Source organism: Felis catus, chromosome F1, assembly GCF_018350175.1.
Source record: "Felis catus isolate Fca126 chromosome F1, F.catus_Fca126_mat1.0, whole genome shotgun sequence".
In the NCBI taxonomy this organism is placed as follows: domain Eukaryota; kingdom Metazoa; phylum Chordata; class Mammalia; order Carnivora; family Felidae; genus Felis; species Felis catus.
Genome location: NC_058384.1, coordinates 36,446,502 through 36,470,457, shown reverse-complemented (window position 1 = coordinate 36,470,457; position 23,956 = coordinate 36,446,502). Strand labels below are relative to the sequence as shown.

Genomic DNA, 23,956 nt, shown 5'->3' with positions numbered 1-23,956 from the left:
CTTAGTAAGTTTAAGGTCAGCCTATGCTAGTGGGTTGCTGTTGCCTCAGCTCTCACATGAGAGTCGAGCTACTTACACAAATGAAAAGACTACAGAGAAAATGAGCTTAGAATACATTGTTTGCATTTGGGGCAAGGAAGTCAGTAGGGACCAGGCATAGTCTACTGCCTTTTCTTTGCGGTCTGATACCATAGAAGGTTCCTTAGTTTACTTTTCAGTAGTAATCCAGTCTCATTGATTTAATAGAAGATATGATCTAGTATATTGTGCAAGAGATAGAAGCTGATACTACAACCATGAAGATACTGTTTTATGATGATTTCCAAATCAGTAAGTAGTCTTAACTCCTGTCTCTCCAAGCACAGTAATATTAGGATCTAAGCACATTGAGATTTTCAATTAAATACGTAAGCATTTCTAAGAATAGTCAAATATGGTTAAAGGCAGAATCTAGGTATCAATCAATACGTCAGAGACATTATGTTTATTTATTTATTTATGTTCTACTTATTTCCAAAAATAAATGGACATTTTACCAAGAATCCTAAAACAAAAGATTAAAATTGTTTAATCTATTTTAAATTTTTTTTAATGTTTATTTTTGAGAGAGAGACTGATCGAGAGTGGGGAAGGGACAGAGAGAGAGAGGGAAACACAGAATCTGAAGCAGGCTCCAGGCTCCCAGCTGTCAGCACAAAGCCCAATGTGGGGCTCGAACTCACAGACCAGACCGTGAGATCATGACCTGAGCCAAAGTCAGATGCTGGACCGACTGAGCCACCCAGGTGCCCCTAAAATATATTTAATTTAGGTAAGACTCGAGGCAGAGAGAAAGTGCAGTAAGAAGCTAAGTCCCATTCCCTTGCTTAGCAGCCAAAATGAAGAGACAAACACACCTACCATGATTCATAATGTACAAGGATTAAAAAAAAAATTGTTCAGGAGGTATGCAGCCGTTCCAGGAAATGGGACTAGATACTGCAGGTCCACAGATGAAGTCAGTGTCCCAAGAGCTCGCATCCAGTGGACGTACCCAGGAGAGGTATGTAGGGACAGAAATCTAGTTTTCTTTCTTTGTTCTCTTCTGTACAGTGTCTATCATTTGTAATACTCAGGCTTAGTAATACCTCTCTCAAAGACAGCTTGGTTTCCTAAGAAAATATTTTTAAAAATAAAGGCTACGAGTAGAAATAAACTTAGAATGCACTTTTTTTCTTCTTTCTCTCAGGCTCACTGAGCTAGAAGAGTAGCGTCCCTTTCTCATGTTGGAAATGGCCTCTCACTGAGGAACCGGTGTCTCTGGGCCCCATCTTACCTTTGATTATTCAAATTACCATCCTCTCTTAAAAGACTTGCCATGTGGTGAATTCAGTTACCTACAGAAATGTGATTCAGTAGGACTTCTGGGGTTTGGTGATCTAGATAGCTCTGAGGTCCTTCCTACTGTTTTCCAAACTTCAGTTTTTAGAGTTGAGTAACACCAAAGCACACTAGAGCAGACTTGGAAAACATAAGGAGGAGACAGATCCTTGATGAACAGTGAGGCCATCTGCATGTTTGTGTGAATGATGTGATTACTTTAAAACTCCCAACAATCCAAGCACACTGGGAACTGTTAACCCCATTTTTCAGATTTAGTAACAGCAAAGGGATCAAGACGTGGCCAAAGTTCTACCAGGTAATAAAGAGCAGAGTAGGGATTGAAAAGCAGACAGACTGATTCTGGAATTTAAGTACCTAACCACTACAGGCCTGCCTTTGTGTTGGGTGGAATGTTTGTGGAGGAGGGGCCCTTAGAGACAAAGGTATGGTGTTGAGAGCCAGAGAGACTTGACTTTGAAACAACTACTAGCATTTAGCTTTGAGCAAAACACAGTGTCCCTAAGCCTTACTTTCTACATTTGTGCAATAGTAATAACGATACATGTCATTTTGCTAGAATGCTATAGGCATTATTATAGATAATATATATAAAATACCTGCCACATAACAGGCACTTAATAATTGGCCTCTACCCATTCATGATATACATACATCTTGAACATCAGGTCTCTTGTCGCAATGGCACTGACTTTCTTCTCTCTTGGTAGTAACTGTCCAAAGTCACTAACAATCCTCTAGTTCACTAAAGTAGTGGGGACCCTAAATTTGTCTGTCTTCATTCTAAGTAGGGATAACTTCAGATCCTGGTTTATGATTTGAGAAGAAATATACAGCTTATTTTATTGAGAAATCTCTTGATTTCTAAGTTTATAAGACCTCAAGTATCTCATTTTCTTGTCAGTAAAATTATCAAAATAAAGAATGTGAGCTTTATTTATCCTATTCCTTATCTTTTTGAGAAGTTGATCTCAGCTATGTAAAGAACTTTACATTTCCAGTTTCCAGCTGGACATGTATAAATGACACACTTTATTTTCATCTGTTTTCAAAAGATGAAAATGAGATTATGGTCATTTAAATTCAAGAATGTATTTAAATAAGTGAAAAAATAATGTTTCATAATTTGGGTAGTATAGAAAAGAACAAAATCAAAATGTATGTTGTTTTAAGCCTATATGCCATTACTTAGCTTATGTTGGGAATAGATTATGAATCTGCATCTACACCCCAACAAATAGTAATTTGTGTGCTGGTCTGCTAATTAGTATGGTTACTTCCTGTTTTGTTGATGAGGCTTAAATAAATGTCAAGGGTACAGCCATGAAGATCTCCCAATTAGGCTTCACATTTGTAAAACCCAACCCTTTTCCCTTTTGTGTGAACATGACAGTTCCAACAGCAGCCCCAGCCTAACAGGACTCCAGGGAAAGGATCCTCCTCGGGTTTTATTGAAAACAGGGCCAGTTGGGTCCATGGAGAATACTGCCACCGGTCATGGTGCAGAACAGTTTTCATCTTGACTGCACACTTACCTTCTTTCATCAATTCTATTTTAGAACAAATACTGTACTCTTAGTGAACAACATTTAGACTAATTCTGTCACTGAAAATTATGTTTTAAAACACTTATTTGTAAAAACGTACTGGAATTTTCTAAGAATGAGAAATTCCTTTAATGTGCAAAATTTATATGAATCTAAGATACTGCTCCATTTTTAATAATATTAGCCATTCTTAACTTACGCTGACAATTGTAATGTGTACGTATCTGAGTGTCTGCATAGGACACACACATGCGCGCCCGTGCGTGCGCACGCACACACACACACACACACACACACACACACACACCCCAACTAGACTAGTGTACTGCAAGCAGGAGCTTAGCTATATTACAAGTCAACATTAACAGATGGATGGCCCTAAGCAAGCAAAACCACGGCAACAAAATCTAGTGAAAGTGGAGGATTGAAGCTTTTTGTTGTTAAGCCCTATTAAAACCCTGGCACACATACCACTCTTAACTATTTCAGGTCTGAGACAAATAGCAATGCACTCAGATTTATTTTCAACCTGTCCAGTTAACTGTGTAAAAGCAGTGTGAGGAAATATGAATGGAAAATTATTTTTTTCAGTTGTAATATAATGTAAAGTAGTGTGCCTGTTGGTAAATACTCACAACGTGGAACATAGTCAACACTTGAACCTAAATATAGTGATTAGAAATAGAGTTATGTTTAATAGTCATAATTTCTACTAATAAGACCAAGTACTATTAAACTAGTGATCATTTATTCTGTTTTTAAAATATATTTACATACAGACCAGTAGTTTGAGGTATGAAGAGCTACCTTTGGAATGCATAAATAAGGAAGATACTTACACCATAAAATGTGCTCTATGTGATTTTCCATTTTACCCATTATAGAAGGTGATATGCACACTTCAAAAGAAACTATGCGATCATTTTGAGTCCTTAGGTATTTAATGGTTTATCAATCATCCTAATGGATTTATGGAATATAGCATGACTGCCATGAGTTCATTTTATAATTACAAGTAATACACATTTATATTTAAGGAATGTACATAGAAATTGTATATACCTTTTTGGCATGTGGAGACTTGCAAGTAAGATATTTCAAAACCACATTTTGGTTGAATGGGGACTTAAAAAAAATTCTAGTATATAAGCATGTGTTAAAATACGAGCAGTCAGGTGGTTTACACTTTACAGATAATTCCATATTTTAAAATGTTGCAGATGAAATTAAAGTTGCTGTGAAATTTATAAGATTAAAAACTCAGATTCTGTAAATTATTTAGTTCCTAAGCATAATAAATGATGGGATCGTCATACCTAGTAGGATGTGGTGTATAGTATTGTGTTTCTGACACTCTTTTCTTCATTGGAATTCGGTGGACTCTGGGAATAAAATGAATGTAATTAAAGATAGCGTTTGTTGCTCAGGTGACATAATAGATTGCAGAAAATGGCACACTTGTTGGGATCTTTGGAAAAATACAGTCCATTCAGTAGCTTTGCTTTATTGGTCAAGAAAGAAATGGCATAGTCATTGTTTGCATAGGAAAGACACCACTTGCTTCTTCTGACCAAGAAAAAGGTGATTGCAAATCACAGTGAGAAAGATAATTGTGACCTGGGGGGACAGGGAAGAAATGGGTATATGAAGGAGGAGGCCCAAATAATTGGAAAGAATATTTAATGTAAATTTAAAAAAATAATAAAAGTAAGCTTAACCAAATTGTGATAAGCAGAAACCCCTTATTTTTTTTTTTTTTAACATTTTCTGTGATTTAGCTCAGGATTGAGCATATTATGATGATCAAACTAAATTGTTCAATTAAAGTGATTAGGGAAATCTATTAGAAAGTTCCAAATGACAAAAATATTTTGAGATAAGTAAATGTGTTTCTATTAAAATATGCCCATCAAAAATACTGCCTAAATGAAAACACATTCTTGTAGTCTGTCCCAAAGTCACTCTGACATAGCATGTATTTAGTCTAAGCTATACTAATATCACTAATTTATAAAATTAATCTTTTAAGTCAAGTTGGAAAAATAAGGGTACTATATCTTTAATTTTAAATAAGGTTATTTTTTCCTCTGTTGTTTTCTGTTGAAATAATGTTAATTTCCAACATATCCAATTTGATTATAGTTTAAAATCTGTACCCCACCTCCACCCCCCCATTCAGTTATGGATTACAAGAATGCCCTCTAGTGGGCATTATATAATACTTTGATATGTATAATGATAGTTATAGACAAAAAATTTATAAAATTTGCCTTTCAGAATACTCTCTTTTAGAAACACAATAGAATACACATTGAAACATTTGTATTGTCATAAAATTGTTTGAGAACATTATTTTTTCAAAGAAATAATCCAAAGCCAGTTCCTTTCAGTAACTGGCTAGGACTTCATTTTTTAAACATTTAGCACTGCTGAATAATATCAAGTATATTAAAAAGAAGTAGTGGAAAATAATTTCACTTATGTGAATATGTTCAGTATGTATTATGAGGTAATCCTAGATTGAAATGTACCTTTTTAATATTATAATTTTACTCTTCAAATTTATTGCCACAATTGACTATGTCATTTATTAGAAAGTCTTGAAATAAAAACAAAACTACTTGGTTTTCCCTTTAGTAAATATAATGAATATTATCATTTTAGACTTTACATCAACAATCATGTCACTAATATTTTTCCTCCCTATTTTCTGTTCTATTTAACTTAGAGTCCCCCCCCCCCATTACTTCTTTAATTGTTTTATGGGCTTTTGGTAAAAATAACAATAGCTCTCTATTCCAAAAGTACCCCATTTTTAATGGACTAATTCTTATGTTCTCCCAGACACCCTGGGATAAAGAAATGATGATGTTCTTCCTGTTTTATATCTAGAACTGCTTTTAAGGTTGGTCAGAGATCAATGTTAGTATTGATGAAAAGGGAAGCCAGTCTTTTCTTTGTAGGGGTTACTGCTGCTGCCTATTAATGTCCCTCAAGAGAGAAAAATTTCCGGGAATGTCAGTAGATTATAACTACCAGAGTATAATAGACTCTTATTATAATTTGAACTGGATTTGTGTCTACTACACATTATTATATTTCCTGATACAGAACACAAAATATTAGAGCAATACATAAATATCTTAACAAGTTAGCCTGTGCCCTCATGCCAGTTTCAAAATAAGACTACTGTGTTGGACCCTTCTCTGGAAGTTCTTTATGGTGTTTCTAATGTTTGAGAATAAGACTGCCATTTCACAGAAGCCTGTTCCCTCTTTGTGTTTATTGATGTCTTTGATATTTGTAAGATAATGCTTTTGAAACCGAAATACATATAGAGTAATTACAATTTCTGTTAAGATTCTTGCTTCTTGCTGCATTCACACAGAAATGTTGTTTCTGTGTTAAGACTCTCTCCATACATTTGCATATTTATGCTTATGACATAGTGATATGATAATCTGAAAAATAAAATCAGCTGTAATTATTTTACAATAAAATATTTTAATCTTGGTTACGTACTTTTTACAAACATAGTTTATCGAAGTGGTTGGAAATAATATTATTTTGTTAATCATTACTGACTTTTTAATTGTTTATGCCAGCTAGAAAAATCATCTGCACATCATTTAGCGAAAATAACCAAATTCTGTTTTACCGAAAATACAGTGGACTTGCCGTGCATTAAGAAACCTTTTTAAATGTTGAAATATTGAAACCCTGTCAGCAAAAGTGAAATTACAAATAGTTTGCCATTTATCAAAAATTTATTTATCTGTTTTGCTTTGGGAATAATTTTTAATAGCTGTATACAACTTGTATTTATGCCGATCAGCAGTTTCTCAGTACTGAAAAGTTGCTGCAAGAGCTTTGTTAAATTTTGCATTTGCAAATATTAAAGAACAGGAAAAATAATAAAACAACATTTTAAATATTTACAGTTAACATAATTACTTTGCATATGTACTGTCCTAAAAAAATGGCTTAAAAGTATTAACAATTCACAATCGTATTGCTTGTAACCACAGATGAGTAATGAGTACTGGTCTTCTTTCCTTCTTTCCATTCATTAACATACTTCAATGAGAGAGAGAGCCTTTTAGAATAGCTGGTACAATGCTGCCATTGGGTAGGTTGTATATAATCTCTAACAATTGAGAAATGATTTCTAAAGTACTGTGTTTCTAAGATGATTTTGATCCAGCATTTTGCCAAACTAAACTAAAAGAAGTCAAAACCTCCTGAAACTCCCTAACGTCAGTAAAATGAGTCTGTAAAGGATCAGTTCTGATTTCAAGTATTCTATCTCTAAAATCTAATATGGAGATTTCTAGTTGAATTCTAGAATAGTCTCCAACTTAATATTAATTCAAATAAGCTTCCACTAATGTAATTAATGGTGCAATATAAACCCAATGGACAATACCATAATGGAGAGACAATCTACCTCAATTCAACAAAAACTACCTAGATATCTGCTGTGTGCTAGTTTACAGTTTTCAAGGTCATGTACCTCCTCTGAACATTACTAGGTGCAAGGACTACTTTCAAGATCATTTACCTTGTCTTACTGAATTTACAAACTCAGACTTTCCTTCATTGACCTTTGTATCTATTCTTCCTTTTCACTTAACATCACATTCATGACTAGGTAGAAAGACCCCATGTGGAAGGGAAGATCTTGGGCTTTGGAGTTTAACAAACCTGGACCAGAATACCAGCTCTGCTACTTGCTTGGTATTGGAACTTGAGCAACTTGCCTAACCTCTCTAATCCTCTTAACCTTCAAATCTATAAAATGATGATAACTATGTCCACTCCCATAGAGTTACTGTGGAGATTGGAGTTAGTGATAGAATTTGTTTTTCCAACACTCACTAGAAGTTTAATAAATATTAGGTAATATTGTTTCTATTCTGTCTACAACAAGAACTTTCACAAAAATTTAATGAACACCTATTTCAAAAATTTAATGAACAGTATTCTTTCTGTGTTGGGAACAGAAAGAATTAGACCCATGGATAGTATTCCTTAGCTCTTGGATGCCCTATTCTGGTTTTTCTTGTGGTTGTTGCTGCTGCCACTGTTGTCGTTTTTCTTGTTCTCTTTTCTCTTTGTGTTTCAGTTTGGATACTTATTTTAAGTTTGGTAAATGTATAGTGAAATATTTAGCACAGTAAAATTAGTTAACATTTTTCGTCTTACAGAATTACCATTTACTTGTTTTTCTCTAGCAACTTGCAAGTATTCACTACAGTGTTGTTAACTATAGTCACCATGCTGTTCATCACATTTCCAGAAATTATTCATCTCAAAACTGGCAGTTTGTACCTTTTTGACCAACATCTCATTTCCCCCACTTCCAGCCCTTGGCAACTACCCCATCCACTTTCTGTTTCTATGAGCTTGGCTTTTTGAGGTTACACAGATAAGTGACAGAGTATGTATCTTTCTTTGTCTGACTTATTTCACTTAGCTTAATGTTCTCGAGGTTTATCAGTGTCACAAATAGCAGGTTTTCCTTTTTACTTATGACTCAATAATATCCTATTGTACACATACCACATTTTCTTTATGCATTTATCCATCGATAGACATTTAGGTTGTTTCCATGTCTTGGCTATTGTGAATAATGCTGCAGTGACCATTGAGGCCAGATATCTGAATGAGACAGTGATTTCATTTCCTCCTGATAAATAACCAGAAATGGGATTGCTAAACATGGTAGTTTTATTTTTAATTTCTTGAGGGATCTTCATATGGTTTTCCATAGTGATTACGTCGATTTACAGTCTCACCAACAGTGCACAACATTCTCCACATCCTTGCCAACATTTATTATCTCTTGTCTTTTTCATAAGAGCCATTCTAACAGGTGTGAGGTGGTATTTCATTGTGGTTTTGATTGTATTTCCCTGATGATTAGTGATATTGAGCACATGTTCATGTACTTGATGGCTATCTTTATGTCTTCTTTGTAAAAATCTCTATTCAAGTTTCTGCTCATTTTAATTGGATTATTTGTGGTGTTTCTTTGACTACTGTAGGAATTGCATGAGTTCCTTATGTATTATGCATATTAACCCCTTATCAGATATATGATTTGCAAATGTTTTCTCACATTCCATGAGAATGGAAGAAATTTTCATTTTGTTGATTGTTCTCATTTTGCTGATTGTTTCTTTTGCTGTGCAGAAGCTTTTTAGTTTGATGTAGGTCCACTTGATTTTTGTTTTTGTTGCACATTTTCTGTGCTTTTGATGTCATACCTAAAAAGTCATTACCAAGACTAATGTTACGGAGCTTTTTCTTGTAGGAGTTTTATGATTTCAGGTCTTATATTTAAGTCCTTAATTCATTTTGAGTTAATTTTTGTTTAAGATGAAATTTTTGCCGTTTTATTATTTTGCCTGTGAATATCCGATTTTCCCAGCACCCGTTACTGAAGAGACCATCCTTCCACCATTCAGTGTTCTTACCATCCTTATCAAAAATAGTTGACTATATATGTATGGGTTTATTTCTGGACTCTTGATTCTGTTTCATTAGCCTTTATGTCTGCTTTTATACCAGTGCCATACTGGGTTTTTTTAGAGAGTTCACTGTTAGCATATAGAAATGCCAGATTGGTCAATAGAATTGACCTGTTTTAAAGTTCATTCATTTTATTTTCTTCAGTCTGCTGATGAGCTGATCAAAAGAATTTCTCTCTTATGGTTTTTTTTTCTGTCATTTCAATTTGACTCTTTTATATGGATTTCATCTTTCTACTGTCATCTCATCCGTTTATGCATCCATCTTTTTTTCCCCTTACCTTTTATGTCTGGTAGTTCTTGAGTACTGGACCCCATGTGTGCATCACAAATTGAACTGCCTTGGATTTTGTTGTTGATGTCATTACCTGCAGTTGGCTGCTATTATCTTGTGCATAGAGTGGACTACTACCAGTGAAGTTTCTGGCAGGTTTTTCTTGGTGCTTCTCCATCACCCTTAGCTATATTAGAGCCACATAGGGGATCTCTCTCAATGTTTTTGCCCCTCCTCCAGCAATTAACTTCTGTTGCTGGTTACTTAGTCCTAGCCTTATGGGTTTTATGTGCTCTGGTCCAGCTTCAGCCTTAGCAGGTCTTGTGCCACTGTGCCTCTCAACATCCCTCCGCTTCCTTTCATGGCAGATAAACTTTCTTATTTCTGCGACTGGTCTTGGGCAGTTTGAGGGCTGCCTGCCCCTCCCCACTGGTGGTAGATTTCCACTTGTTAACAGAGTAGAGTCCTGTGCCTCAGAGTGTTTCTTGCTCTTCCTTAAAGGAGTTTCTGTTTTTTTCCTTCCCCCAGAATTTTGGGATTGAGTTTGCTGACCGTATGCCATGACCGTATGACTTTTCTTATACATAAATGAATGTTCTTATAAAGTAAGTAGGGCTTCATACATGCCTCCCTGCAGCAGCTTATCACCTCCTGCTTGCCTGTACCCCCAAGGGGAGCTCTTTTCAGTCTCCCGTCTTGCCCCTAGCCTTTCCCTGTAGCACCAGGTAATAGGGTTGCCTGATTTAGCAAATACACGATTTTATCTGTGGAAGAGGGCTTGCGAGTACAATCTCCCCTTGCCTTTGAGACTCCTAACTATTCCAAACTGACATCTTAGCTCATACTTGGTCTTTAAGGCTATTATCTTAGCAGATTTCTTCTCCCCTGCTTATATGCCAGCTACCTCTCTCCTCGCGCTTTGCCTGGAGGAAATAGGTCTTGTGTCTCATCTCTCCTACAAAGGGCTTGTAACCCTTTGGAATTTGGTTTGCTTGGTTGCCTTACAATTCAGCTCTCTGATAGGTCCAAGAAGAATTAGGGTTTGTGGGATTTTTTTTTTAAATAACCCAGCTTTTTCTCATTGTTAGGATGGGAGTTGACATTCTTTTGCTATTCTTTACATTCTAAATGGAAGTGGAATTAGAGGCAAAATGAATTAAAGGGTATGATTCTTGGTTTCAAGGATTTAGTAAGACAGGAGTGTACTTAAAATGAAATATTACTTTTATAAGAGATCATCTGTCAGGTGATACCTGAATCGTAGAGAATTAAGTGAATAAAGCTAACCAAAAAGACCAGATCATGGCAAACTGGAAGAACTGGTAAAGGGCTCTTGGATGTGTCTGGACCACTTTAAAAAAATTTTTTTTTAATGTTTCTATTTATTTTTGAGAGAGAGAGAGAGAGAGAGAGAGAGACTGAGCACGAGCAGGGGAGGGACAGAGAGAGAGAGAGGGAGACACAGAACCTGAAGCAGGCTCCAGGCTCTGAGCTGTCAGCACAGAGCCCAATGCGGGGCTTGAACTCATAAGCCACGAGATCATGACCTGAGCCGAAGTTGGATGCTTAACTGACTGAGCCACCCAGGGGCCCCATGGACCACTTCAAAGTCATCCTCCTCAACTAGTCTCACATAGCACTCAACTGCTCAGAAATGTAATTTTAATGCTTCTATAAAATCTTACTTCCTTAGTCTAATAACAGCCCTCATCAGCTGAATTCATCAGACTTCACCAAATATGTATCTTGTTAATCCTTCCAATGTACTCTTTTGCCCTGACAGGAATATGTCTTCAGTGTCTTTGGAAAAGTGTATTAATCTTTTGTCTCTTCACTGTGCCATTTCACCTACCAAGAATATTAAGACTCATGGCCATTCTGTAACTGTCTGCTTTAAAAATGAGGTTAAAACTTGCCATTTTAAGAAAGTCTTTCTCGGGTTAATTCTCAGACAGTTATTTCTTCTGAGTCTCTGAGAACTTATGTATCTAATGTAATTTTAACAAAAGGAGTTCTGTTCAGGGAACCGGAACACCTGGGTTGGAATCTTAGGTTTGTCACTAGTCTAATCTTCCCCAAGACACTTCACTTTGTTAAGCTTTTGGTTCCCTAATTTGTAAAAAAAGAAAAAAATAGGGAAAATGTTGACCAAAATTTGTGATAAATTAGGTATTTAGTGAAAAACAGTACAGTATGTAAAATATCAAACACACTGAAGCAAATCAGTCATAGATAAGTCAATTCACTCTGCTTTAGCCACTACCAGTAAATTGCAATATGTGTTTTAAAACCCTTCAGTAAAATACCATGAATTCTTAAGGTATTGCCATTATAATTACGTATGGTAGAGTTTCATTTTTTTCATATTATTTCATGCATGTATTGTATACTTAATTTTTATTTATTTATTTTGTCTTAAGCTTGGAGGTTTGGGTAAGCAAGGTAACACTTCTGGACCTCAGTTACTTCAACCCTAAAATGGGGACAGTAACACAGAGAGTACCAATTTTTTTAAAAATTCATATATTAAAAGCATCTTAATTTTATGAAGTCTAAAAAAGTATGTTTTCCCATTCATTTACATATATCTCTTACTTTTCCCCCTTCTCCCAACCCCCCATAAATTTAGACTTACTCAGCATTTTGCCTTATTAGGATCTGTCTGCCATCTAGTGACAAAAATGGTAACTGCAAGATCACCTGGTCATTGTGCACCAGGGGAATGTTTCTCACCATTCAAGCTGTCAGAAGTGCTATCCGGAAACCATTGTGGTGTAAAGAAAGGAAACATTGATCTTGCTTATTGTAGGTGAACCAAACTTATTTCTTGAAGTCTCTTTCAAAGTTAAGTTTGATGGTTTCATGACTTGGACCCTCTGCCTCTGTCACTTTCTGCATACATTTGCTTGTGGTTTTTCCTTCATAAGAAATGCTTTTCCTCCTTGTTTTTACCAGTCCATTTTTTTGTTTTGTTTTGTTTTGTTTTATTCAATGTCTAGCTAGAGATTGAACTTCTCTAGTAAGATATCTTCTTGAATAAATTTTATACCATGCTGAAAACTTCCCTTTTGCTTTAGTGTAGTATTTTCTCACATGCTTAATAAGCATCCCTTGCTATACAAGTGTTTACTTCCAAAATTTTATGAATCTTTATGCTAGATGTGAATTTTATACTTCACATCTCCATGTGAGCAAATTTTTCTTTTCCAACTGTATGTGGGTAGAGCCTAGTCGGAGTCTGATGGAGGACCTATGGTATCCAGTGCCCCGTCTTATTTTTAATTCCTCGTACTAGAATGATGTCAAATTCTCCAAAACTCTATTTTGTTTCTTCTAATGTCTTTTTGCATTCAAAAGATGTACCTTCTTCTCATGTAGTACTGGTTCCCACAAAAGCTGCAAATGCTAAGTTACTTGCTAATTTGTACAGCCTGTGAGTGCAGTTGTGAAACAGTGAAATGACCATTGCATGTGAAATGACCATACAGCAACTTTGAAACCTCTTTATTTGATCCCAGAATTTGCCATTATTTATAGTATGTAATTACAGTCCTATATTGTTACTGTTGTTAGTATGTTGACTGAACCTACTTATTGTAAATATTATAATTTGACATAAATCATGACTGGTATTAATGGTCATTTAAATAAGTTGTCATCTATGATCAAAAAGTTTGAGTTCAGTTATATTCCTACAATGAAGGATAGTTCGTATTTATAACCACTGTATTATATTCAATAATTTTGCATTTTTACCACATATGTATTGAAAATCTTGAAAGGAGGGGTATCTTTTTATTTTGTATGCCTCACAGCATGGAAGACAGTAGTGTGGGTAGGTGTTTAATGGATCTTTGTGGAAGGAAGAAATGCTAAGAATTTTTGAAAACTGAGATGTGGTTACTACCTCATTTTAAGGAATGCACAATAGCAGCTTTCAGTAGGTTCTCAAATATTTGTTGAAAGAAAATAAAACAATAACTGGCTTTCTGTTACTGTCCGTTATCAGATCTTGCAAGTTTGGGGTGTGTCGTTTGCCTGTGCCCCCACCCCAACCAATTTTTCATCTCCCACTTTTTCTTGCTAGATTTTCTGATCTCCCCCACTTCCTTAAAACCCTCCATAAATGTAAATTTAGTCAGCTTTTTGCCGCCTTAGTATATCTCTGCCATCTAGTGATCAAAAAGCTAATTGCAAAATAATGCACCCTTAAAGAACCCTGTGCACAGGCACAGGTTATAGCCCCCTCTGATAGCGGTCTTTCATTCCATTATATATTCTATGATCATCCCACCACAGGACCTTTGCACATCTTGTTCTGTCTTATCATCGTCTACTTAACACCTACTGACCTTTCAAGGCTCAATCCAAACATCATTTATATTTTATATTTATTTTATGATTATTCAGTTTATGTCCAACTTATTAGAATTTAATTTACATGAGGACAGGGAGCCTTGTTCTCAGTCATCATTGTACCCTAACCTAGCCCATTGAAGGCATTTCTGTGATCTTTGTTGAGTGAACAAATGAATATAGTGCTTTTCTGTACCTCCTGGACACTGAAAATGCTTATGTCACATAAGCAATTAAGATAGCATTTACTTCTTTACGTCACATAGTTTATCAGTTTTTGAACTCATTTAAATACTCAACAGAAATGACCTATTGTGTATGGAGGTATTCATTTATTCAGGAAACATTAAATGCCTACTTTAAGGAATAATTTTATACAACTCCATTGTTTTATTTTTTTCATTAACTAATGAGGGAAATAGTAAAATGTTAAAACTGATACAACAGATAATCCAAAGAACAGGTACTTAAGACAGGAATACTGAAGCATATATGTTAACAGATACCAAAACCACCAAAATCCACACCATAATAATTACATCTATGCTGGACCCAATTCATCTCTATGGACACAAAACTTTTGTGTTTCCACCAGACCTCCATAGGTTAACTTCTGTCCCTGTAGGGTTGCAAATAGTCAGAGACTATGTATGGTACGAACCTCTATAGTATCAGATAATCCTGGAAAGAAATGCTAGACAATTCCCAACAGTCCTTTGACAGGACACAAGTAGTTGTTTGCCCATTTCAAAATCTTTTACAGTTTTTCCTGTAATAATAATCTCAAAGGTTATTTGTGATCAAAAGAAGAAGAAGGCTATTCTCATTAGGTTTGTCCTGATTATTTATATTGGAACACCAAGAATGACAATTAACTAACCATACAAGTCTTCTTGACTTTTCTTGATAAATCTTGAGCCATGCAGTATTGACCAGCACAAGGCCACAGAATTTACTTCTTTCTGGAAGTTTTCATAAGAAATCTTGGTTTGGGCTTATAAAAGTCTGTTCTTTCCTATCTTGAGGCTAGGAAACTAAGCCAAGACATCTTCTAAGTTCTATCTAAAATACCTATAAACTGGGGTGAATTTCTCTTGAAAAGTTCTCCCAATTTGCTGGTCCCTGTCCTGATGGAAGGGTACCTGTAAGGTTAGACTCTGTCAAGCAGGCACCAGGCAGGTTTTCCTGGGAAGGCATTGTTGCCATTGGCTCCACAAATATCGCCAGCCTTTGTTCCATAATAACTACTACTTGGTTGTTGGATTTCTGTCCAGTTGTGTCCTTGCAAGGTAGATAAAGGCAATGAAAGACTCAGAGTACAGTAGAATCAGATAACCCCACAAAGGCTTCTAAACACCATCCAGAATTCCACTGATAGGACACTCCATACTCTTGTTCCTTTCAAAGACTTTTACAGTTTTTCTGACACGAATATGTATCACACAGGTGCTTGGTTCTGAGGGTATGAGAGGTAAATTAGCAAGATACCTGCCATCAAGAATCTACCGCTGTACAGTGGGAGAGAGAGAATTTAACCATGACCACAGTACAGCGGGATGGACAAGTCCCGTGAGAAATACGTGTACAGGTATTCTAGGAACACACAAGATGACTGAGAAAGTATTTCCTGAAAGGGGAACTCGTGAGCCAGGGCACGAAGGATAATTAGAAAAAGAGGGGAAACACCACGGAGAGGGACGTTCTGGTAGACACATCAACACGTGTGTCAGAGGCAGAAAACACAGGAAACCTACAAGCAAGGAAGAGGGTGTGGTGGTAATGGAGCAGGCGTCTGTATGGCAAGTGAAGGCTTCAGAGGCTAATTGAGCCAGATCCCTCTAGGCGAAGGTAAGAGGTACAATATTTATTCTGGAAACTGTAAGGAACCACTGGAGGATTTACTTAAAGAGGAGTGTAGCATTGTTACGTTTAAAAAGATCTGTTAGCAGATTAGAGGCCGTAGCATTCTACAGGGTGGAGACTTAGATTTTCAAATGAGAATGGATGGGTACAGACAGAGATAGTGGGGATGGGAAGGGGAATAAATGTAAGAGAAGAGGTGTTCAGGGAGAGGCATCAGCAGATACAAAGGTCCTGTAGTGGAGTAAGTCAAGGTAACCATAAGGGACTGAAAGAAGGCCGTGGTGATGCCTTGTGGGTTAGAACAAAGTGACTAAAGTGGGCAGGGCAGGCAGAGCCTGGTCTTGCGAGACCTGACAGATGAAGAACAACACAAAGGCATTTATGTTTTCTGTTTGTTTCCTTCAACAAATATTTACTGAAAACCGACTAAAAGCTGCTTCTCTGCACTCCTTAAAAATAAGGCGGCAGCTGCATTTCATTTTCCTCTGACTTGTTGGCACCTCTTTATCCCACTGACATCCAGGAAGCACCTATTATATACGTATTAGTGTTTTCCGTGCTGAGAAGGCATACAAAAGAGCTCAGAGGTCACAAAGAACATGAGGTGGATCACACTTCTCGAGAGCTCAGAGTACAGCCACGCAGGCGGCCACACAAACAAGTAACGCAGTGCAATTGATACATTGGCCAGACGTTTGGCCAATACGTGGCTACGCAGAGGGCAGGTGAAAAGAAGGCTTTGTAGCATAAGTAGGAGTTTTTCCAGTAAAGAAGAAGAGAGGGTTTTTTTTTTTCTTTCCTTCATTTTTTTTTTTTGTACCATGTCATCTCTTAATCACTTTATAATCATTCTTAAAAAAAAAAATCTGTTCCCAGCTATAGGCCATATTATAAGTGTCTTGGTGCTTATTTCAGGAACTTGCAGATAATAATTTATGATGAAAGTGTTTATTGACCCTTGGAAACTTTCCTGTTATGCACTTCTTACTGTGAGATTTCTATCCAGGTCGGAAATAGATTTTTTTCTCTGAATCCATCTAATACACAAAATTCATTCCACCAACATTTGCATCTGCTTATTATCATTCTAGTTAGAAAAATAAACATGCATACCTCTTCCCAAAAGTCAGTTGTATTAAGAAAAAGAGCATAGGGGCCCCTGGGTGGCGCAGTCGGTTAAGCGTCCGACTTCAGCTCAGATCACGATCTCAGGGTCCGTGAGTTCGAGCCCCGCGTCGGGCTCTGGGCTGACGGCTCAGAGCCTGGAGCCTGCTTCCGATTCTGTGTCTCCCTCTCTCTCTGCCCCTCCCCCGTTCATGCTCTGTCTCTCTCTGTCTCAAAAATAAATAAACGTTAAAAAAAATTAAAAAAGAAAAAGAGCATATATTTTACATTATAAATATATTTAGATTTTATTTTTATTTTGTGTATTGAGATTATTTTTCCCTTTCTTAGCCATTTATATTTCAGTTTCTGTCTAGTTTCCTAGGCAGGTTTTCAGTAATGACATATCTGTGATTTATGAATCCAGGTAAAGATGTGCTGTTATTGGCTATGTATTAGATCCTAAAGAATACGTAATATATTTTCTGCAGTCTAAGCTTATTTGCTACCTATTATCCATAAAAGCTTTCTATTTACAAAATTGTGACCGGGTCTTTTTGCCCAGTGTTGTATGTTCTGGGTATAGTGGAAAAAATCCTTTATTTCCCCCGAAAGTACAGTCCCTGAGTCCCAGTCTACCAGAAACAGTAACATAGGGATAAACTGGGTTCATAAAAGCTCAGAAACTGATGATGCTTTTGCTAAATAAGCTGCCATTTTTCTCTATCTTGCATATGAATCAAACTGGAGCTTTTTTCTCCTTTTGTTTTTCTTTTGTGGGTGTGTGACCTTAACAAATTATGTAATTTGATGTCATCAAGCAGTTGACATATTCACTGTGTCTGGACGTTGTCATTTCATATGCAGAGACTGCAGTCCCTACTGCTTGATACATAGTCAGCAACTGCTAATTAGAAGCTTATTTAAGACAGACAAACAGGGGCGCCTGGGTGGCTCAGTCCGACTTCGGCTCAGGTCATGATCTCACAGTCCGTGGGTTCGAGCACCACGTCGGGCTCTGTGCTGACAGCTCAGAGCCTGGAGCCTGTTTCAGATTCTGTGTCTCCCTCTCTCTCTGCCCCTCCCCTGTTCACGCTCTGTCTCTGTCTCAAGAATAAATAAACATTAGAAAAAAAAATTAAAAAACAAACAATTTGTAAGAAAGTGTACTCAGAATATGTGCAGTACAAAGCTTAACACTCACAGGAAAAAAAACATTAATCAGTTGTAATTCTAATTTTAACTAACTCTGTTGTGAAAATTCATCACAAGATACACCATTTAACGGCATCCCTATGTAGAAATTGATAGAACTGTCACCTAGCTAGGACATATAAAACCAAATTCAAACGTATGAGTTTCACAAATATGTGAAGTAGCTTCATAAAAAAAAAAAGTTGTCATTAACAAAACAAACAAAAACCGAGAATCTAGGCAGACGTAGATAGAATATAAAAGTAACTTGTGGGAGAAAATGAACAAGGGATTGGCAACACAAGAGAGAAAGACCTATCCTGTTCTCGATAAGTTGTATGAGCTTGGGCAAATTATGGAGCTTCTGTGGCGTACTTCTGAATTTATCATGGGTTTTATTAGACTCTGAGCTACTCAATGACAGAGACTCAGCCTAACTCAGCTCTGTATTCCCAGAACCTAGCCCCACTGTGTGTGTATATGAGAGTGCTTTGCAATGTACTCTACGAACGTAAATATTAAGCTATGTATTTATTATCTTATTTTGTATTAGTTCTTTCTCTTAGTTTTTTTTTTTTTTTTTTTTAGTTTACTTTTTGAGAGAGCGAGAGTGAGCAGAGGAGAGGCATAGAGGGCGGGGAGGCGGGGGGAGAGAATCCCAAACAGGCTCCACACTGTCAATGCAGAGTCCGAAGCGGGGCTCAGACTCACAAACTGTGAGATCATGACCTCAGCCAAAATCAAGAATTGGACACTTAACCAACTGAGCCACCCAGGTGCCCCATTTTGTATTAGTTCTTAAATAGTCAATATTTTTTTTATGTTTTAAATAGCAGCATGAAGTCTCAGCTTCCTCATAGTTTCGTTTGGTTTTAGTTCTGATTTGTTTTTCAGAGAGAATTGAATGCAAGACCCCTAGCTGGCATAATGTTAAGCCTATACGGAGGTCAGTGTTATAATGATGACTGATTTTTAGAAACAAAGAATTATATTATATTTTGTGAGTTTTGGAGGGAGGGGAAAGAAATGTATTTTTCCTACAGAAATAATATTGTACGTGGTAGTTGTGTTCCTAGGCCATTCCTCAGATTACTTTTCCTCATATACTTTAAACTTGTAGTCATAAAATGATATAGTTACAGGCCCCAAATACATAGCTAGTAACCAAACTTGTGGAGAAGCTCACTACACATTCTGAGCAGGGGCTACAAGAACATATTTCTCTATACATTCTTTCCTTTCTACTACTCTCAGCACTGGCATAGAGGAGGGAGACGAGTAGGGATCCACTCCTGAATTATGAATTCCAGAAATTTGCTTACTCTTTATGGCTGCAACAGAAGAAAACAGCTATCATGGGTGCCTGGGTGGCTTAGTCAGTTGAGCATCTGACTCTTGATTTTGGCTCCGTTTGTGATCCCAGGGTTATGGGATCGAGCCCCACATCCCACTCTGCGCTGAGCATGGAGCCACTTGAGATTTTCTCTCTCTCTTGCTCTCCCTCTGCCTCTCTCCCCTGCTTGTGCTGTCTCTGTCTCTCTCTCTCAAAATTAAAAAGAAGGAAGAGGAGGAGGAGGAAGAGGAGAAGGAAAAGAAGAAAACAATGATCTAGATTGGGAGATCAGAATTGGAAGACAGAAACTTCTCTGGTGATGTCATGGTTAAAGTCTCTGAATTTCAGTTTTGCTGCCATCCATTCAAAAGGATGCTTTGCAGCCATGGACACCTCTAGCACTCAGACTCTGGCCATTTCCTGGGGTGCCTGCATGGCTCAGTCAGTTTAGCATCCAACTTTGGCTCAGGTCATGATTTCATGGTTCATGAGTTCGAGCTCCACGTCGGGCTCTGCTGACAGCTCAGAGCCTGGAGCCTGCTTCAGATTCTCTGTCTCCCTGTCTCTCTACTTCTCCCCTACTTATTCTCTCTCTCTCTCTCTCTCAAAATTAAACATTAAAAAAAAAACTTCTTTAAAAAAAATTAAATAAATAAATATATGCCATTTCCTACTTACAGAAACCAAAACTCTTACAGGAAGTGACTGATTCCAGGTCTGATGCAAAAAATGTATAAGTTGAAATGAGACATTATGTTGGGCCAAAAGCTTACTAAAGAACCTCTGAGGTCACTTGTGTTTAAAGGACACAAGAGCCAACCTGAGTGGACTAACACTGGATCAAAGATAGCACCATTTAAAAAAACAAATTATTGCATTGTGGAAAGAACACCTAACATAATTCAAACATGTTAAAGTAAAGAAAAGCTTAGAAGAATTCTTGGATACCTTTCATACAGCTTCAACAATTATCAACGTGTGGTCAATCTTATGTCAGTGCCAGCTCCACCCATGATCCCTCTCCACCACTGGATTATTGTGAAGTAAATACCCGATAGCACATCACACATCATTTAACCTGCAAGTACTCAAGCTATATCTCTAAACGTTAAGAGCCATTTTTAAAATGTAATCATGGTATAGTTTAATAATGGGACATCAAACATCAAGAAGAATCTACTGTGATAGGCTGAGCCATATGAGATATGTACAAATGATGATGCCTTTTTAAAAACCCTCACAGCTCACTTTTAGAGATCATTAGGTATAAACTCATTACTCTGGAAATTGTTAAGCAAAAGAAAGAATCAAGGATTTATCCTACCTCTCCTGTACACATTGAATTTCAAAATAGTTAATAGGACAAAATTCTTGGTAGAATGCCAACAAGTAAAGATAGAAGAAATGCTTTTGAAAAGCATAATTTTGGAGCCCCTAATGCATAGTTGACTTACCCAAGGATTATCACAGGATGCTAAAACCATCAAGTGAACAAAAATTCATAGTGGATGGTATCAGCCAACCTGAATCCTGGAGCCATTAATCAAACTTAGTGCCACCGAAAGTGAGACATCTTAACATTATGTGCCTCCTGGCCTGAATGATCTGCTGCAGTAAAAAAACACATCAACACCTATAACATGTTCTTGTCCAAGACAGAAAAACAAAAACCCAGCAACTGAATCTATCCAAGCTTCCAGATGTAACTGCCAGTTTACAGGAAGAGGATCAAATCACATGTCTAGGGACACAAATGGCATAAAAGGTGGAGAAAGTGGAACTGATAGTCTCTGAAGGAGACTTGACAGACACATCAACCAAATACAGTGTTAACCTTGTTGAGATTCTGGTCCAGATAAACAAACTAAAATATTTTGGGGGTGATAAGGGAATATGAAAACGGCCTGAGAATAGAGAATGTTAAAGAATAATTGTTAATTTGTATGGTATGATAATATTTTGGTTGTGTTTAAAGAGCACTTATCTGTTAAAGATACACAATGAAGTGTTTCCAGCTGAAATGATGGGTTGTCCAGCTTGGGTTCAAAGCCTTGCTATTCAGCAAATAACATGCAGATCAGGCAGCACTAACTTCATCGGAGAGCCTATTAGAAATGCGGAAACTCCGGCCTCATCCTTAGAACCACTGTAGAGTCAGAATCTACGTTTTCACCATGATCTACAAGAGATTTATATGCACACTCAGTTTGGAGGAGCACGGCTTTAAAATAATTGAAGAGATGGGATAAAAGAAAGAAGATTGGCAAATATTGAAGCTTATTGAAACTGGGGGATAAGTACATGGGGATATGACTGATTATAAGTCAAGTAGTTTTAAACCAGGGACTGACAGACTGGATCAGTGTGTGTGTGTGTGTGTGTGTGTGTGTCCAATCCAGTGATTTGTTCTTGTTTACTAGTTTGAGCTGTAAATGTTGACATAAATATTGCCTGATTCCCTCCCCTTATAACTGAACAGCTTGTCAAGTTGTTGGGTAATATTTAAAAACCTTTAATGCATATTTCTTTTGAAAGTGTTCTTGTCATGGGGCACCTGGATGCCTCAGTCAGTTAAGCGGCGGACTTCGGCTCAGGTCATGATCTTACATCTCATGGGTTTGAGCCCCGCACCAGGCTCTGTGTTGACAGCTCAGAGCCTGGAGCTTGCTTTGGATTCTGTGTCTCCCTCTCTCTGTCCCTCCCCCGCTCGCACTCTCTCTCTTTCTCTCTCAAAAAAATAAACATTAAAAATAAAGTTTAAAAAAAGGTCATACAATAAAAGTGTTCCTTGCCAAATAAAATTCTTCCTTTAAAATTTGTGAAAAAGACTTATTTAAACTACTAATGCCACTTTATTGTCAATTCCCCTCTCTAGGGACGCTTGAAAAGACCTCTTAAGAGCCTTGATAGTGCTCTGTATGATGACGACCATGACGAGAGAGCAAGCAAGTAAGTCGTGATGGATTTTAGAATCCTACTAAGTGTTGTGGCCGAAAGGCAGGAGTTCTAGGATTTCAAAAGATAGTTGAAAGAATGTACAGGCCTAGAGATCAGATTTTGCTGCCTTATGGTGTTCTTCAGCAAAAAGAGCCAGTTCTCAGTGGAGTCTCCTGGGGGATGAATCTTGAGATGGGAAGAAAGATAGACTTGAAATATCTTATTCTTGGAAAACAATGATGCCTACAGAAATATCTGGAGTAGTGTTAAAGGAGAGATAGAAGCCCACCCAAGTTAGGCTCCTACCCACCTAGTAAAGAGGGGCAGGTCAAATGGCAGGAACAGTGATAATAGTCAATTAAAATAAATTGAGTCACGGGGATAGGAGGGGTTTAAGTCCATGGTGATATCAGAAGGTGAAATTCTAATACAAAATGTTAAAAAGAATTTTACTATAAATAAGGAAAATAATAATAGTAGGTGTTTAATTTTTTTAAACAAGTTTGACATAGGGAATGACTCTTTTTTCTCTGTTAAGTGTATCTTTGTCTATATAAAGGAATATGCATTCTTCTCTAAAATAAATGAATAAATAAAGAGAAAACCACATACCAATATTGAGAGTTAACTTGGCTATAGCGAATCCTCCAAGTGTTCCGTCTACTATTTCTAAGGCTAATGTCCCAAATCCCACAGAATTAGACTGTGTGAAAAGCCCTGCTTCTGCTTCCAGATTAAGGACCCATAGCTATTTGTTTGTTTTCTCTTTGTGCGTGTACTCAAAATTTCCCATATTTGAATTGGTGTATACACATCTCTATGAAGAATTTGACCACGAACCAGTTAGCCATTTTGCTGTTGTTCCACTGAAAAGCACTTTGGTTTTAAGACTCTCTCACTGCTTGAATGTAACCGGGGGAAGGTTCTCATATGCCGTGTGCGTGACTGTAACTACTAGGATGTGCTTCATTTTCCTCCAGGTTATCCTCTGAAGATGGAGAAGAAGCTTCTGCTGATTTTTATGAAAGCGATGACTCCGTTGAAGCAAGAGTAAAGACTCCTTACTCAGGTGAAATGGACCTACTAGGAGAGATCTTAGATACACTGAGCACACACAGCTCTGACCAAGGAAAGCTGGCAGCAGCGAAGAGCTTGGATTTCTTCAGATCAATGGATGATATTGATTACAAACCTACGGTCAGTTGATTTTTCAGCCTTAAAATCAAATGAAAACATACTTACCCTTTGCTATGAATTGCTTCATGTTATATATAGTCCTAGTTGGTCAAAGCGTTTAATCTCAAACAGGTAAGTAGTCAAATCTTCAAAAGTATAAAATTTAACCACGAAAAATTCCAGTATTTTCCAATTTTGTGTCTGATTCTAGTGGTTATTGTCATTAATTGAAAAAAATTTTTATTTTGGGGTGCCTGGT

General features: G+C 37.0%; 1 protein-coding gene across 5 annotated transcripts in view; it reads left to right on the top strand.

The window, feature by feature from the left end:
- The window catches only part of DENND1B (DENN domain containing 1B), a 268,689-nt gene that overhangs the window by 237,537 nt on the left and 7,196 nt on the right, over positions 1-23,956 (top strand). For all 5 annotated transcript variants that reach the window (XM_019821935.3, XM_019821934.3, XM_045048956.1 and 2 more), the window contains 2 exons: positions 22,460-22,533; positions 23,502-23,718. In XM_019821935.3, the coding sequence (XP_019677494.2) occupies positions 22,460-22,533; positions 23,502-23,718 (291 nt within the window). The remainder of the gene's footprint in view (positions 1-22,459; positions 22,534-23,501; positions 23,719-23,956) is intronic.